At 54.2% G+C, this 14,658-nt stretch overlaps 1 protein-coding gene and 1 long non-coding RNA gene across 2 annotated transcripts in view; one reads left to right on the forward strand and one right to left on the reverse strand.

Annotated features, from left to right (window-relative positions):
- The window catches only part of LOC129695231 (uncharacterized), a 3,715-nt gene extending 2,082 nt beyond the window's left edge, over positions 1-1,633 (forward strand). The window contains exon 2 of the long non-coding RNA XR_008723129.1: positions 788-1,633. This is a non-coding gene — a long non-coding RNA (uncharacterized LOC129695231). The remainder of the gene's footprint in view (positions 1-787) is intronic.
- Positions 1-14,439, reverse strand: part of spef2 (sperm flagellar 2) — a 154,984-nt gene extending 140,545 nt beyond the window's left edge. The window contains 14 exon segments of the mRNA XM_055632007.1: positions 3,201-3,260; positions 3,263-3,330; positions 6,558-6,582; positions 6,585-6,614; positions 6,616-6,720; positions 6,723-6,778; positions 8,468-8,484; positions 9,104-9,149; positions 9,152-9,263; positions 12,787-12,837; positions 12,839-12,934; positions 12,936-12,979; positions 14,350-14,386; positions 14,389-14,439. Of these exon segments, the coding sequence (XP_055487982.1) occupies positions 3,201-3,260; positions 3,263-3,330; positions 6,558-6,582; positions 6,585-6,614; positions 6,616-6,720; positions 6,723-6,778; positions 8,468-8,484; positions 9,104-9,149; positions 9,152-9,263; positions 12,787-12,837; positions 12,839-12,934; positions 12,936-12,979; positions 14,350-14,386; positions 14,389-14,439 (798 nt within the window).
- Positions 14,440-14,658: the final 219 nt, after the last annotated feature.

Raw genomic sequence — 14,658 nt, forward strand, 5'->3', positions numbered from 1 at the left:
AGGATACTAAAGACAATATTATAGGAATTTGGATAAGTGGGATAGGATTAGGAAGAATTAGCATGGATTTGTGATTGTGACATTTGACTAATCTTGATTTTTCTTAAAAGAGGTTATTAGGAAAATTGATGAGGTTAAAGTGGTGAACTTCAGTAAGGCCTTTGACAAAGTTCAATAAAGGAAATAAGGTTGGTTAAGAAGTGGTTAGTAAGGAATAGCAAGATGGATTAAAAGTGACTGTTGGGAAATGTACAGAGAGATTTAAGTCATTTGGAAGACTGGGTTGAAACATGACAGATGGATTTAATGTTGATAAGTGTGAGGTGATACAACTTGGCAGGCCAAATTCAAATTAGACTTACATGGTAAATGATTGTGAATTGAGGAATGAAGTTGAACAGAGGGATCTAGGAACAACTGTGTATAATTCCCTGAAGGTGGAATCTCGTGTAGAAAGGATGGTAAAGAAAGATGTTGGTGTGTTGTCCTTTATAAATCAGAGCATTGTGTATAGAAGTTGGGTTGTAATGTTAAATTGTACAAGGTATTGGTGAGGTCAATTGTGGAGTATGGTGCATAATTTTGGTAGGCATAATTATAGGAAAAAGGTTAAAATAGAGAGTACAGAGGAGATCAATTAGAATGTTGACTGGGTTTCAGCAACTAAGATACAGAGAAAGGTTGAACAAGTTAGGTTTTTATTATTTGGGAAAGAGAAGGAATACCCACCATGGTAATGATGTTTTCTTAAGGAACTGTTTACTGGCAGTATCTCATTCTATTACAGAATTAAAAACCAAGGAGCTGTTGGCACAGAGTCCCCATCTCGACTTGCCAATCCATTCTGTGAAAGCAGAGAACTGGGATCTTGTAAAATCATGGAAGGAAGAAAAGCTGCAACCAAAGTGGACTGGACCCTACCTTGCGTTATTAATCACCGAGACAGCAGTACGAACAAAAGAAAAAGGGTGGACACACGCAAACCGATTTAAGGGTCCTGTGGAGGCCCCACCGGACAATATCAGCCCGTAGACTGTGCGTGAAGGGAAGGAACCATTGACTTTGTGCCTATTCGGATGTTGTATTATTCCCTGCGCTGGCCTTCAGAACACAGTATGACTAGCGAGAGGAGGATAGGGAGGCGAAGAATCTGCTGCTAGCACTAGAAAAGGAAGATATAGTATAATTCAAAAGATGCGTAGCAAAAAGAAAAATGGTGGATTGTGAGAGAAGGGTTAATAGGGATGATTGAATTATACTAGAACTCTGAAAAATATAACTTAGAAAGAAATGAGCTTATCCGCAGAAGCCAGACTGCTGGTAAAGTAACAATATACAGAACAGAGAGAAATTCTAGATAAAAAGTAGCAAACAGATAACAACTTCAGCAGAAGGCCTTGGGAGTCTTGACGTCAGGAAATGGTCCGAGACATTCCTGGACTTTCTCGTGGGAACGTGGGCTTTATGTTATGATTGGACGAAACTCGATGGGGAGACCTGAGGTAGTGACCACAGTGAAGAAGGGTATAAAGATAGAAAGCATCTCCATTTTCTTTGTGCCTCCAGGGGACATCAGAGGAGAGACACCTATTCTGCAGAATATGAAATTAATAAAAACACTTCTTTGTCTGAATTTGTCTCAAGAGCATTTGTGATTTTTGAATCTCACACCGACATTCCTCCTCTCTCTCTCTATCTCTCCCCCACCCAAATCGCACCAGCTTCTCATTTTCACCTTACAAACGGTTTACAATGCCCTGTTCCCTTTATCATTGTTACTTTTTTGCATATCTTTCATTCATTGCTCTTTATCTCTCCACATCACCGTCCATATTTCTCGTTTCCGTTATCCCCAACCAGCCTGAAGAAGGGTCTCGACCTGAAATGTCACCCATTCCTCTCCAGAGAAGCTGCCTGTCCTGCTGTTACTCCAGCCTTTTGTGTCTATCTTCAGCTCATCCACTTTGTTTCTTGCACTGTGTGCATTCAAATACAACACCTCCTATTTGGTATTCTCCCCTCTTACTGACTGGCTGGTTAACATCAACACCATCACCTGCAATTCAACTGCCAGTAAACGGGACTTCATTATGGCCAAGTTAAGACTAAACATTTTTAACAACTTCTCTTATCTCTGTATCGTATCTCCGTCCGCACTGCCGCCTAACATCGAGGGAGTTGACGGCCTTTGCTAGAGACTGACCTCGAGAGCTCTTCCACCGTCAGGAGCCTGTGGAACTTAACATCAGGTAGCCTGCGATCCCTGTCGGGGATGGACTTACAGGCTCCAACCGCGGGTGCCTGCGGACTTTAACATCGCAGAGCTCACGGTCTCTGGTTAGAGACCCGACTTCGGGAACTTCAAGCTGCAGGAGATTCAACCGCCCCGACGCGGGGGCTTCGATCCTCCTGACGTGGGGGTTTCCACCACTGGCTGCGAGAGCTTCGATCACCCCGACTGTGGATGATTCAACCGCCCCGACGCGGGGGCTTCGACCGCCCCCGACGTCGGGGTTTCCACCGCTGGCTGCGAGAGCTTCGATCACCCCGACTGTGGATGATTCAAACCGGCCAGACACGGGGGCTTCGATCGTCCTGACGTGGGGATTTCCACCGCTGGCTGCGAGAGCTTCGATCACCCCGACTGTGGATGGTCAACCGCCCCGACCGCGGGGAGTATAAAGAGGACGAAGATTAGACTTTATTGCCTTCCATCATAGTGAGCGAATGTGGGGGAATCCGCTGTGGTGGATGTTTATGTTAAACCTTTATGTAGTTGTATGTCTTGTTGCTTTTTTTTAGTATGGCTGTATGGTAATTTGAATTTCACTGTACTTTAATTGGTACAACATGTGACAATAAACTGACCTTGACACCTTGAAACATGAAGGATACAAGATGTCGTGGAAATGTGGCGACTCTTGTGTTCTGCCTCAGTCATCGTGTACTTAAGTATGATTGTGCCATGTATGGTAAGATGTTTTACTGAACTGTATGCAAAAAAGATACTGTACTGTACTGTGAGTTTACTGTACTATACACATGTGAGTATAAAGTACTAGTGAAACCATGGGCAATGCACAAATGAGGGTTTTGCGATTCCCAGCCCCGTTTTCACCAACACATCGCTACCTCTCTGCACACTGCAACCACGGGCATGCTCCATGTCCCCAGACTGGCTGATCACGACTCTTACTCACCTCTCCCCTCTGTTCCAGGTTCTGCTGTCCCTCCTGCCTCTCCCCGGGGTCCATGGTTTTCTCCCTCGCCGGCAGCCCTGCACTGCCTCCTGCAGCACGGTGTTGGTACTGATCGCTCGCAGATTCAGGGCTGTGGAGGCGATGGAAAGTTGTATCAATCCAGGTCTGGGGCAACTAAACCTTATTCCCTTATCCTGGGATCTATATGCTGTCAATCGGCGATTGTAATTATGTATTGTCTTTCCGCTGACTGGTTAGCATGAAACAAAAGCTTTTCACTGTACCTATGTACACATGACAATAAACTGAACTGATCTGTTAGCCCATTGCCGTCAGACGGACAATGTTGGTGAGTATTGAGGGCGAAGGTGACACAAAGAAGTTGGCGGCACAAGCCAGATCGTGGTGGTGAAGATGACAAAAGATACTTGCCTTCGTCAGCCTGGACATAGAATAGGCGGCAGGGAGATGATGGCATAACGTTATAAATCACAGGGTGTGGGGGTCTCTGTGTGAGGGGGGTCTGTGTGGGAGGGGGTCTGTGTGAGGGGGGGTCTCTGTGTGAAGGGTGTCTTTGTATGTGGGGGGGGGTCGCTGTGTGTGGGTCTCTGTGTGTGGGTTGGGGGGGTTCTGTTGGGGGTGTGGGGGGGGCTCTGTGTGTGGGGGGGTCTCTGAGTGTGGTGGGGTCTGTATGGGTCTCTGTGTGTAGGGGGTCTCTGTGTGGGGGGGCTGTTTGTGGGGGGTGGGGGCTCTGTGTGTGTGGGGGGTCTCTGTGTGTGTGGGGGTTGTCTCTATCTCCTCTGTGTTGTGGGGGGGATTTGGAGGGGGGGGGTCTCTGTAGAGGGGGTCCGTGTTGGGGGGTGTCTCTGGGGGGTCATTTCTCTGTTGTGGGGTGTCTCTGTTTGTGTGTAGGGGGTCTCTGTGTGTATGGGGGGTCTCTATGTGGGTAGGGGTCTCTGTGTTGTGTGGGTGGGTCTCTGTGTGGAGGGATGGTCTCTCTGTGTGTAGGGGGTTCTCTCTGTGTGGATGGGGTCTCTTTGTGGTAGGGGGTCTCTTGTTGTGTAGGGGGGTCTCTGTGTGTAGGGGGTCTCTGTGTGTGTGGGGGGGTCTGTGTTGTGGGGGGGTCTCTGTGTGTAGGGGGTCTCTGTGTGGTCTTTTTTCTGGTGTGTGTAGGGGGTCTCTGTGTGTGGGGGGGTCTCTGTGTGTAGGGGTAGTCTCTGTGTGTAGGGGGTCCTCTGTGTGTATAGGGGGTCTCTGTGTGGAGGGGGTCTCTGTGTGTGTAGGGGGTCTGTGTGGAGGGGTCTCTGTGTGTGGGGGGGGTCCTCTGTGTGTGTAGGGGGGTCTCTGTGTGTAGGGGGTCTCTGTGTGTAGGGGGTCGCTGTGTGTAGGGGGGTCTCTCTGTGGTGTAGGGGGGTTCTCTGTGTTGTAGGGGGTCTCTGTGTGTTTTTTTTCGAGGGGGGTTTCTGTGTGTGTGTAGGGGGTCTCTGTGTGTAAGGGGGTCTCTGTGTGTAGGGGGGTCTCTGTGTGTAGGGGGTCTCTGTGTGTAGGGGGTCTCTGTGTGTAGGGGGTCTGTGTGTAGGGGGTTCTCTGTGTGTAGGGGGGTCTGTGTGTAGGGGTCTCTGTGTGTAGGGGGTCTCATGTGTAGGGGGTCTCTGTGTGTAGGGGGTCTCTGTGTGTAGGGGGTCTCTGTGTGTAGGGGGTCTCTGTAGGGGGGTCTCTGTGGTAGGGGTCTCTGTGGTGTAGGGGGTCTCTGTGTGTAGGCGGTCTCTGTGTGGTCTGCGGGTTCAGGTCTCTGTGGTGTAGGGGGTCTCTGTGTGTAGGGGGTCTCTGTGTGTAGGGGGTCTCTGTGTGTAGGGGTCTCTGTGTGTAGGGGTCGTCTCTGTGGGTCTCTGTGTGTGTAGGGGGTCTCTGTGTGTGGAGGGGTCTCGTGTGTGTAGGGGGTCTCTGTGTTAGGGGGTCTCTGTGTGTAGGGGGTCTCTGTGTGTAGGGGGTCTCTGTGTGTAGGGGGTCTCTGTGTGTAAGGGGGTCTCTGTTGTGTAGGGGTCTCTGTGTGTAGGGGGTCTCTGTGTGTAGGGGGTCTCTGTGTGTAGGGGGTCTCTGTGTGTAGGGGTCTCTGTGTGTAGGGGGTGTCTGGTGTAGGCGGTCTCTGTGTGTAGGGGGTCTCTGTGTGTAGGGGGTCTCTGTGTGTAGGGGGTCTCTGTGTCTCTCTGTGTGTAGGGGTCTCTGTGTGTAGGGGGTCTCTGTGTGTAGGGGTCCTCTGTGGGTAGGGGGTCTCTGTGTGTAGGGGGTCTCTCGTGTGGGGGGGGTCTCTGTGTGTAGGGGTCTCGTGCTGTGTCTAGGGTGGTCCTGTGTGTGGCGGTAGTGTAGGGGTCTGTGTGTAGGGGGTCTCTGTGTGTAGGGGGTCTCTGTGTGGTAGGGGGTCTCTGATGTGTGTAGGGGTCTCTTGTGTGTAGGGGTCTGTGTGGGGGGGGTCTCTGTGTGGTGTAGGGGGTCTCTGTGTGTAGGGGGTCTCTGTGTGTAGGGGGTCTCTGTGTGTAGGGGTCTCTGTAGGGGGTCTGTGTGTAGGCGGTCTCTGTGTGTAGGCGTCTCTGTGTGTAGGGGGTCTCTGTGTGTAGGGGGGTCTGTGTGTAGGGGGTCTCTGTGTGGAGGGGGGTCTCTGTGTGTAGGGGGTCTCTGTATAGAGGGGTCTCTGTGTGTGTAGGGGGTCTGTGTGTAGGGGGTCTCTGTGTGTAGGGGTCCCTGTCTGTAGGGGGTCTCTGTGTGTAGGGGGTCTGTGTGTAGGGGTCTCTCTGGTGTGTGGGGGGTCTCTGTGTGTAGGGGGTCTCTGTGTGTAGGGGGGTCTCTGTGTGTAGGGGGTCTCTGTGTGTAGGGGTCTCTGTGGTCTCTGTGTGTAGGGGGTCTCTGTGTGTAGGGGGTCCTCTGTGTGTAGGGGGTCTCTGTGTGTAGGGGGTCTCTGTGTAGGGGTCTCTCCTGTAGGGGGTCTCTGTGTGTGTAGGGGGGTCTCTGTGTGTAGGGGGGTCTTGTGTGTAGGGGGTCTCTGTAGGTCTCTGTGGTCTCTCTGTGGTAGGGGGTCTCTGTGTGTAGGGGGTCTCTGTGTGTAGGGGGTCTCTGTGTGTAGGGGTCTATGTGTGTAGGGGGTCTCTGTAGGGGGTTCTCTGTGTAGGGGGTCTCTGACGGGGTGGATGGGCGGTCTCTGTGTTGGAGGGGGTCTCGTTGTGGAGCTTGGTGTCTCTGTGTAGGGGGTCTCTGTGTGTAGGGGGTCTCTGGTGTGTTAGGGTGGGTATGTGTGTGGGGGTGGGTGTCTCGGTGGGGCGGGGGGAGAAGTATTTGTCCCTCTCTCCACTCTGAGCAGCTTACACTGGGTCAGATGCTTCAGGGCAGCTTGGTTTTGCCAGCGTTCACCTTGCCCAGGATGCCGGGCCCTTGAATGGGGGAACGGCGGGAAAGCGGCGCGGGGGTGGGGGGGCTGGCCGTGAGATGGCGGTTCCACCCGTATCAATGATGCGCGGACGGCGTGGCCCCCAGAACGTTGTTGTTCAGAGGGGGGCCGAGGTTAAGCCCATTGTCCAGGGGGTTCCCAGTCAACCGGTGCATCACCTGAGGGGAGAGGGCAAGGGAGAGAGTTCAAAGATGAGAGAGAGAACAGAGAGGGAGAGGAGGAGAGAAGGGCAGAGAGAGGAAAGAGAGGGGGAAAGAGGAAGAGAAGGGGAAAGAGGAAGAGAGAGTGAGAGGACGAGAGGAAGAGAGGAGGGAGAGAGAGGAAGACAGGAACAGAGGGGGAAGAGGAGGAAAAGAGGGGAAAGAGGAGGAAGAGGGGTAGTGAGAGGGTGAGAGAGTGAGAGGAAGAGGAGAGAGAGGAAGAAAGGGGGAGAGAGGAAGAGAAGGGGAGAGAGGGAGAAGAGAAGGGGAAAGAGAGAGGGGGAGAGAGGGAGGGAAGGAAAGGAGGAGGGAGGGGGAGAGAGGAGGAGGGAGAGAGAGAGAGGGGGAGGGAGGGAGTGAGAAGAGGAGGGAGGGGAGAGAGGAAGAGAAGGGGAGAGAGGGGAGAGGGGGAGAGAGAGAGGAAGAAGAGAGGGGGAGGGAGAGGGAGAGGGAGAGGGAGAGGGAGAGAGAGGGAGAAAGAGGGAGAAAGAGAGAGAGGAGAGGGGGAGAGAGAGAGAGGGGAGAAAGAGAGACAGAGAGGGCGGGAGAGAGAGGGAGAGTCAGAGAAAGAGGAGATATGAAAGAAAGAGAGAGAGGAGAGGAAGAGAGGGGAGAGGAAGGAGAGGAGGGAGAGGAGGAACGGGGCGGGGGGAAGGGAGGGGAGGAGGGAGAGGAGAGAGAGGAGGGGACGAGGGGAGGGAGAGAGGAGAGGGGGGAGGAGAGGAAGGGAGCGAGGAGGGGAGGGAGGGGGAGCGAGGGGAGGGGAGGGAGGGGAGAGAGGGGGAGGGAGGAGAGAGAGGGGGAGGCGAGATAGAGGGGAGGGAGGAGGAGAGGGGGGAAGAGGGAAGAGAGGAGAGAAGAGGGGAGAGGAAGAGAGGGGGGGGAGGGAGATGGAGGAAGAGAGGGAGGGAGGAAGGGAGAAGAGGAGGAACGAGGGGGGAGAGGGAAGAGAGGGGGGAGGAGGAGGAAGAGGGGAGGAGGAGGAGAGGGGAGGAGCGAGGAAAGAGAGGGAAGGGGGAGGGAGGGAGAGAGGAAAGAGAGGGGGAGGGAGGAAGGGAGGGGGGAGGGAGGAATAGAGAGGGAGAGGAGGTCATTCAGGGGAAAGAGGAAGGGAGGGAGAGGGGAGAAAGAAAGGGAGCGAGAGAGGGAGGAGAGGGGGAATGGACATGTGAGGAGGAGGGAAGAGAAGGAGTGTGAGCATGGTAGATTGGCAGGAATAACAATGGAGCATTAGTGATGGATGGGAGAATGGAGGGTTGGGAGAGACAACGGGAACAAGGGGAATAGACAGAGAAAGTAAGCAAAGATAGATATGAGAGACAGAGAGAGCAGGTTCTTGGTTGAGGATGAAGGAAAATGATGAGAAAACAAAGAGGTGAGAACCAGGATTCACTATCAGGGTGGAAACTGTCAAGAGTCACATCACTCATCACCTTCAATCAACAAGCCTAAGTTCATGGGACTCATCGCATTCTCCCACCTCAGTTGCAAATCCAATGTCTGGGTCAGTTCTGTTGTCACTGAATCACACCAATCCATCGTTCATTCACAGCCATGTTAGACCGGTCTGGCAAAAAAACGGGGGCCCCCTGGGAAGAGAGGGTGGGGGGTTTCAACCAACCGGCACAACCACCCTGTGATCACACTAGTACACACCCACTCTTGTGATCACTAATACATTCAGCCCTGTGTCACTAGTACACGCCCACCCTGGGATCACTAGTACACACACCCGCCCTGAATCACTAGTGACACACCCATCCTGTGATCACTAGGTACATTCCACCCTGTGTTCACTAGTACGCGCCCACCCTGGGATCACTAGTACACACCGCCCTGTAAGGGTCACTAGTACAACACCCACCCAGCACTGGTCAATATACATTCACCCTGTGTTCACGTAGTACGCGCCCACCCTGGGATCACTAGTACACACCCGCCCCTGTAATCAATAGTACACACCCACCCAGTGATCACTAGTATACACCTACCCTGTGATCCCTAATACACTCCCACCCTGTGATCACACAAGTACACACCCACCCTGCGTGTGAATTCACTAGGACAACACCCACCCTGTGTGTGATCACTAGCTACCACACCACCCTGTGATCACTAGTCACAAAAACAACAACCACCATGTGGACCCACAAACACACTGCTCTCCAGTTGCACGGTGATGATTGCATCAAGTGGGTGGTACTAGGTGCGAATCAGAGGGGCGGGACGGGGAAAGGCGGCGTTGAGGGGAGGGGGAGGGCTACCTGGTATTCTCCTAATCCTGGGTATTGAGCAGTTGCTGCTTGGCCGCTCAATGTCATCCTGGGGTGGTCGAACGTCAAGCTGCAGTGCTGAGGCCGGTGGCTGATAGATGTGTTGCTGGGGTTCGGGGCAAAAGAACAGCTCCTTCCACTCCCTCATCACCTTGCGAGGGAATCGGGCTGTGGGGGGGTTGGATAGAGTGGCAGCAGCAGTGTGACACAGCAGCAGCAAGTGACTGACCACACCTCTCCCACTCTTGTGGGTATTTACCAGAGAAGGTTAGAGAACTCATGAGTTCAGGAACAGGAAGCAATGATGTACACGGAGTGGTCACATCATCATCACGATGCGGTTCAAATGTGTAAAGATGGGGACATACACAGGGCTTGACCCAGGAGTTGTATCCCAGGGGGGTCTGGTAAGCAATGGAGAAAGATTGCTGGGGTCATCCAGCGCAAGAAACACGCCCATGAGCTCGTTTGTCCATGCCGACCAACATACCCATCTACACTAGTCCCACCAGCCTGCATTTGGATCATCTCCCTCTAAAACTTTTTCCCGTTCCATGTAATTGTCCCAAGTGGTCTTTTAAATGTCTTTAATTTGTTTATAGGACCTGCCTCAACCCCACCTCTTGGCAGCTCATTCCATACACCCTGAGACTATTCTCAACGGCCCAATTGCAGGAGGACTTTGTATCCCTGTTAGTCTGAGGACTGGCAGAGAATACTGGAGGGTGGTTAAGTTGAGGAAGAGGAGCAGGGGTAGGTCACGGAACAATGTTTGAAGGTGATCAGGGATTGATTCAGGGAAATTTGTCAATTATTGATTCTGGTATCAATTGATTGATTCTGGTGTCAATTATTGATTTCTGGTGTCAATTATTTAGTTTTGTCATTTATCATGGAGGGGATTTAAGGGACAAGATTAATTTGCATTTTGGTTAGGCTGGAGTGATTGAGGCTGGAGTGATTGAGGATGGTGTAATTGAGGATGGCCAGTGTGGCTTTTTTCAGGGGGATTCATGCCCTTGAGGGCAGTGCATTGTCATTGTCTACATGGGACTCTGAGAAAGGTGTTGGACTGTATAGGAGTAATCAACCTGGATTTTGTGCGAAGGGAAGTCGCGTCCTACCAGTATGAGTTTGTTTTAAGAAGTGACAAAAGAAGATTGATGAAGGGCAAATGCAGTAGATGGATTTTTAGCAAGGCCCTTTGACAAGGTACGATATGGTAGGCTGGTCCAGAGGGTTAGAACAGAAAAGCTGCCAACTGGATTACAACATCTTTGAGGGTTGTTTCTCAGAGTGGAGGCCTGTGGCCTAGTGGGGTAACACAGGGCCTTGGTATGGGGTCCCCTGTACTTTTTTCAAATATATTAAAGATCTGGAAGAGCAGGTGCAGTGTTGGCAGGGTGCAAAGGTTTGCGGATGACTCCAACATTGGTGGTTGTAGTGGACATTGAAGAGAGCTGTCTAAGGTTACAACAGAGATCGACCAACTGGGAAAGGGAACAAGAGAGAGTGGCAGATGGGAATGTGACCTTGGACAAGTGTGAAATGGTGGCATTTTGGAAAGTTGAATCAGGCCAGGACATACACAGTGAATGGCAGTGTTAATGAACGGTGAGATCTTGGGGTACAAAGTACATAATTGCTGAAAATGGGAAAACAACAGGTGGACAGGATGCCGTGCTGTTGCTGATCATTTGTTGCCACTGAACTTGGTCTTTCATCACCTTCCATGTCGACTTCCAGCCTCTCACCTGCCTCAGTTGTGAGGATTTGGATCCCCACCCCACAGCCCCCCCCCCCACCCTCAGCCAATGTAGGTTTAAACACACCTGATTGTAGCATCAGAAAACCGCAAACCTGCCGGCCAGGACTTTGGATCCGCTGCCAGTTCAGTTGCGGTGAGTCCTGGTACAGGTCAGGCCGCTCCAAGACAATCCTGTGACCCTGGCACCATCCTGGAGTCTGTGACTGTTGACATAGAATTATCCCATCTGTCCCCACTACCGGACATTACCCTTCAACGCTGGTGGCCTCAGCGCCAGGCCCCCTTGGACCCACAGGAACTCGCCTGCTACTGCTGCTAACCCCATGATGATCATCCCTTTCCACAGGAGAGAGTCGAAAGTGTGGGGGTGAGTGTGGGTGATGGGGGCGGTGATGGGGTGAGGGGGTGAGGGGGTGAGGGGTGATGGGGTGAGGGGTGAGGGGTGATGGGGGGGGGGGTGATTGGGGTGAGGGTGGGGGTATGATGGGGTGAGAGTGGGTTGATTGGGGGGGATGGGGTGATGGGGGTAGGGGTGAGTGGGTGAGGGGTGAGGGGTGAGGGGGTGATGGGGTGAGGGGGTGAGGGGTGAGGGGTGATGGGGTGAGGGGTGTTTGGGGTGTGGGGTGATGGGGGTGGTGGTGAGGGTGGAGGGTGGTGATGGGGTGTGATGGGTGAGGGGTGAGATGGTGATGGGGGATGTGGTTGGTGGGATGGGGTGAGGGGTGAGGGGTGAGTGGTGATAATGGGGTGATTGCCGTGGGGTGAGGGGTGAGTGGGGGGATGGGGTAGAGGGGGTGAGGGGGGTGGGGGGGAATGCGGTGATGGGGTGAGGGGTGATGGGGGGAGGGGTGATGGGTGAGGGGGAGGGGGGGTGATGGGAGGGGTGGGGAAGTGGTGAGGGGGTGTTGGTGAGGGGTGGGGGGATGGGGGGGTGATGGGGTGAGGGGTGGGGTGGAGGGGGTGATGGGTGAGGTGTTGGGGCGGTGATGGGGTGAGGGGGGGGGTGGGTGATGGGGGGTGAAGTTGGGGTGGGTGGAGGGTGAGGGGGAAGGCGGTGTGTGTGAGGGGGGGTGGGGAGGGGGGTGGGTGGGGATGTGAGAGTGGGGTGATGGGGGGTGAGGTTGGTGGTGGATGGGGGTGATGGGGGTGAGGGTGATGGTGAAGTGGGGTGATGGGGGGGTGGGTGGGTGAGCGGTGGGGGTGATCGGGGGGTGATGGGTGGAGGGGGTGATGAGGGATGTGGGCGAGAAGTGGGGTGATGGGGGCGGTGATGGGCGTGAGGTTGGGTGATGGGGGGCGGTGATGTTGGGGAGGGGGTTGGTTGGGTGAGGGGTGAGGTTGGGTGGGGGCGGTGAGTGGTAAGGGGGGATGGGGTGAGGAGGTGGGGGTGGTGTGGGGTGAGGGTGTGAGTGGGAGTATGGGGGGTTCGGGGGGGGTGTATTTGATGGGGATATGGGGGAAGTGGGGGGTGGGGATGAAGGGGTGGGGGGATGGAGGAAAAAAAAAAAAACCAGGCCGGTGATGAGTGGTTGAGGGTGCGGTGAGTTGGGGTTTTCGGTTTGTTGGGATGGGGTGGTTGGGTGAGGGTGGCGGGGGGGGGGTTTGGGGGTGTGGTGAGGGTGAGTGGGGTGATGGGGATTAAGGGGGTGAGTGGGGTTGGTGTTAAAGGGGTGATGGGGTGAGGGGTGATGGCGTGATGGGGTGAGGGGTGCGTTGGGGTGAGGGGTGATGGGAGGGCGTTGTAGAGTGGGGGTGATGGGGATTGTGGGGGTGAGGGGTTGATGGGGTGAGGGGTGATGTGATTCATGGCGGGAAGGGGCTGTGAGTGAGGGGTTTTTGGTCTTGGTAAGGGGGATGGGGGTGAGCGGTCGATGGGGTGAGGGGTGGGTGATGGGGTGAGTCGGACCTCCGGTGCCACCTACCCTAAGGGGAGGTGACGGTAGTCAGACACAATGGTGGGCCAGGTCGACGATATGCTCGGCCACCTCCAGGCACAGGGCGTAATGTTTCCGGAAACGCCGCCTCAAGCCCACTCCGCCAAACAGACCCTCGTGCCACCTCCCGCTGCCGACGCCGCTCCTCCGCCTGCTCCAGCCACGCTGAGCTTTGGGCCTCACCGCCACATGTGGGAGCAGAGACAGGGTCATTAGCACACACGGGGGCAGAAGACCGAAGAGGAAGAGACACGGGTAGACAGCACCCACGGGGGCAGAGACACGGGTCATTAGCACCCACGGGGGCCCGAGACACGGGGTCAGCGGGCACCCACGGACAGGGCAGAAGAGACACTGTCGTTAGCACCCACGGGGGCAGAGACAAGGGTTCATTTAGCAACCAACGGGGAGAGACGGACACCGATCACCACCAACCCACGGGGGCATGAGACACCGATTCACCACCACCCACCGGGGGCCAGAGACACGATCACCACCCACCCACGGGGGCCGAGAGACACGTGTCATTAGCACCCACGGGAGCAGAGTCACATAGAAAAATAGAAAATAGGTGCAGGAGTAGGCCATTCAGCCCTTCGAAGCCTGCACCACCATTCAATTGATCTAAGGCTGATCATCCAAATCAGGTATCTGTACCTGCCTTCTCTACCATATCACCTGATCCTTTAGCTTCCACAAGGGCAGCACATCGCCGCCCCCTCATACGCCCATAAAATATAGCCAATGAACTGGCCTCAACTACCTGGCCCTGACACGGCTCATTAGACCTACGGGAGCAGAGACACTGGTCACCATCACCACGCGGAGACAGGAGAAGACAACGGTCAAGAGCAGCAACCACACAGGGAACTCTCCGGGGGGGCCCGGGGGGGCATCAGGTTGGACGAGGAGAGGGGCGGGTGACGAGGGACGGGGGTTGAGTCATTGGGGGTAGGTTCGAGGTGTGAGACTACAATTGGATTTGCCAAGAGCTGCCACAGAATGCTCTCTAAAGTCTCAGCAGGGAAGGCAGAATCTGTGGACGGGATAGAAGGAAGGAGGCGCATCAGGTTTTGTGCAATATGATTGTTTTTTCGGAATTTTGTGGCGCTTTGGTTTGCAGGTGGTGCATTGTGCTGTGTTTTTTTTGTTTTGTTGGTGCCAATAAACCCGTTGTTCTAGCCACCCTGTGCCCTGCCCACTGGCTCCTCCTCTACATGTGCCCGTGCGTCGCTACCCCCTGGGCCTGTGGGGGATGGGTGAGTGATCCAGTGCGGCAGTAATTGTGACGGGGGAGGCCAAGAAATAAGAGGGAGGGACGGGGAGTGACCCGTGTGTGCTCACCCCACCCCTGTCCCACTGCTCTCTTGCTCACCCAGGTCTGACCAAAAGGTCCCGGAATGGAAGCGTTATCTGACTCTCTCTCTCCACAGATGCGGCCTCGACCTGCTGCGTGTTGCCCAGCATTATTCGCTAATCTCAGCGCTGCAGGAGTTTGGTCATCGGACAAGTTCTGAAACAGCAGCCAGGTGGACCTACTTTCGATCGGTCCAGCGAATCTGTGAACTCTTTTTCAGTCGCTGCTCCTCATACTGCTTCTCACGGAAGATGCGATTTCTGTGCATTCATGCTAATGAGATTCTCATGCATCAGAAGAATGCATCAGCTGCACCGTGAGCGACGCTCCTGCAGCGACTGCCCGCAGCAGTCGTGTAACAGATGCTCCTCACGGTAACACCTACTGGAGTAGAGAGCAGGCGTTAGTCTACCCACAACAGTCCCCACCCCAACACCCCCAAACACACACTGCTCAACCAATACACAACCAGCACTCCGTCACGCTC

The sequence above is a fragment of the Leucoraja erinacea genome, unplaced genomic scaffold (genome assembly GCF_028641065.1).
Source record: "Leucoraja erinacea ecotype New England unplaced genomic scaffold, Leri_hhj_1 Leri_99S, whole genome shotgun sequence".
Taxonomy (NCBI): Eukaryota; Metazoa; Chordata; class Chondrichthyes; order Rajiformes; family Rajidae; genus Leucoraja; species Leucoraja erinaceus.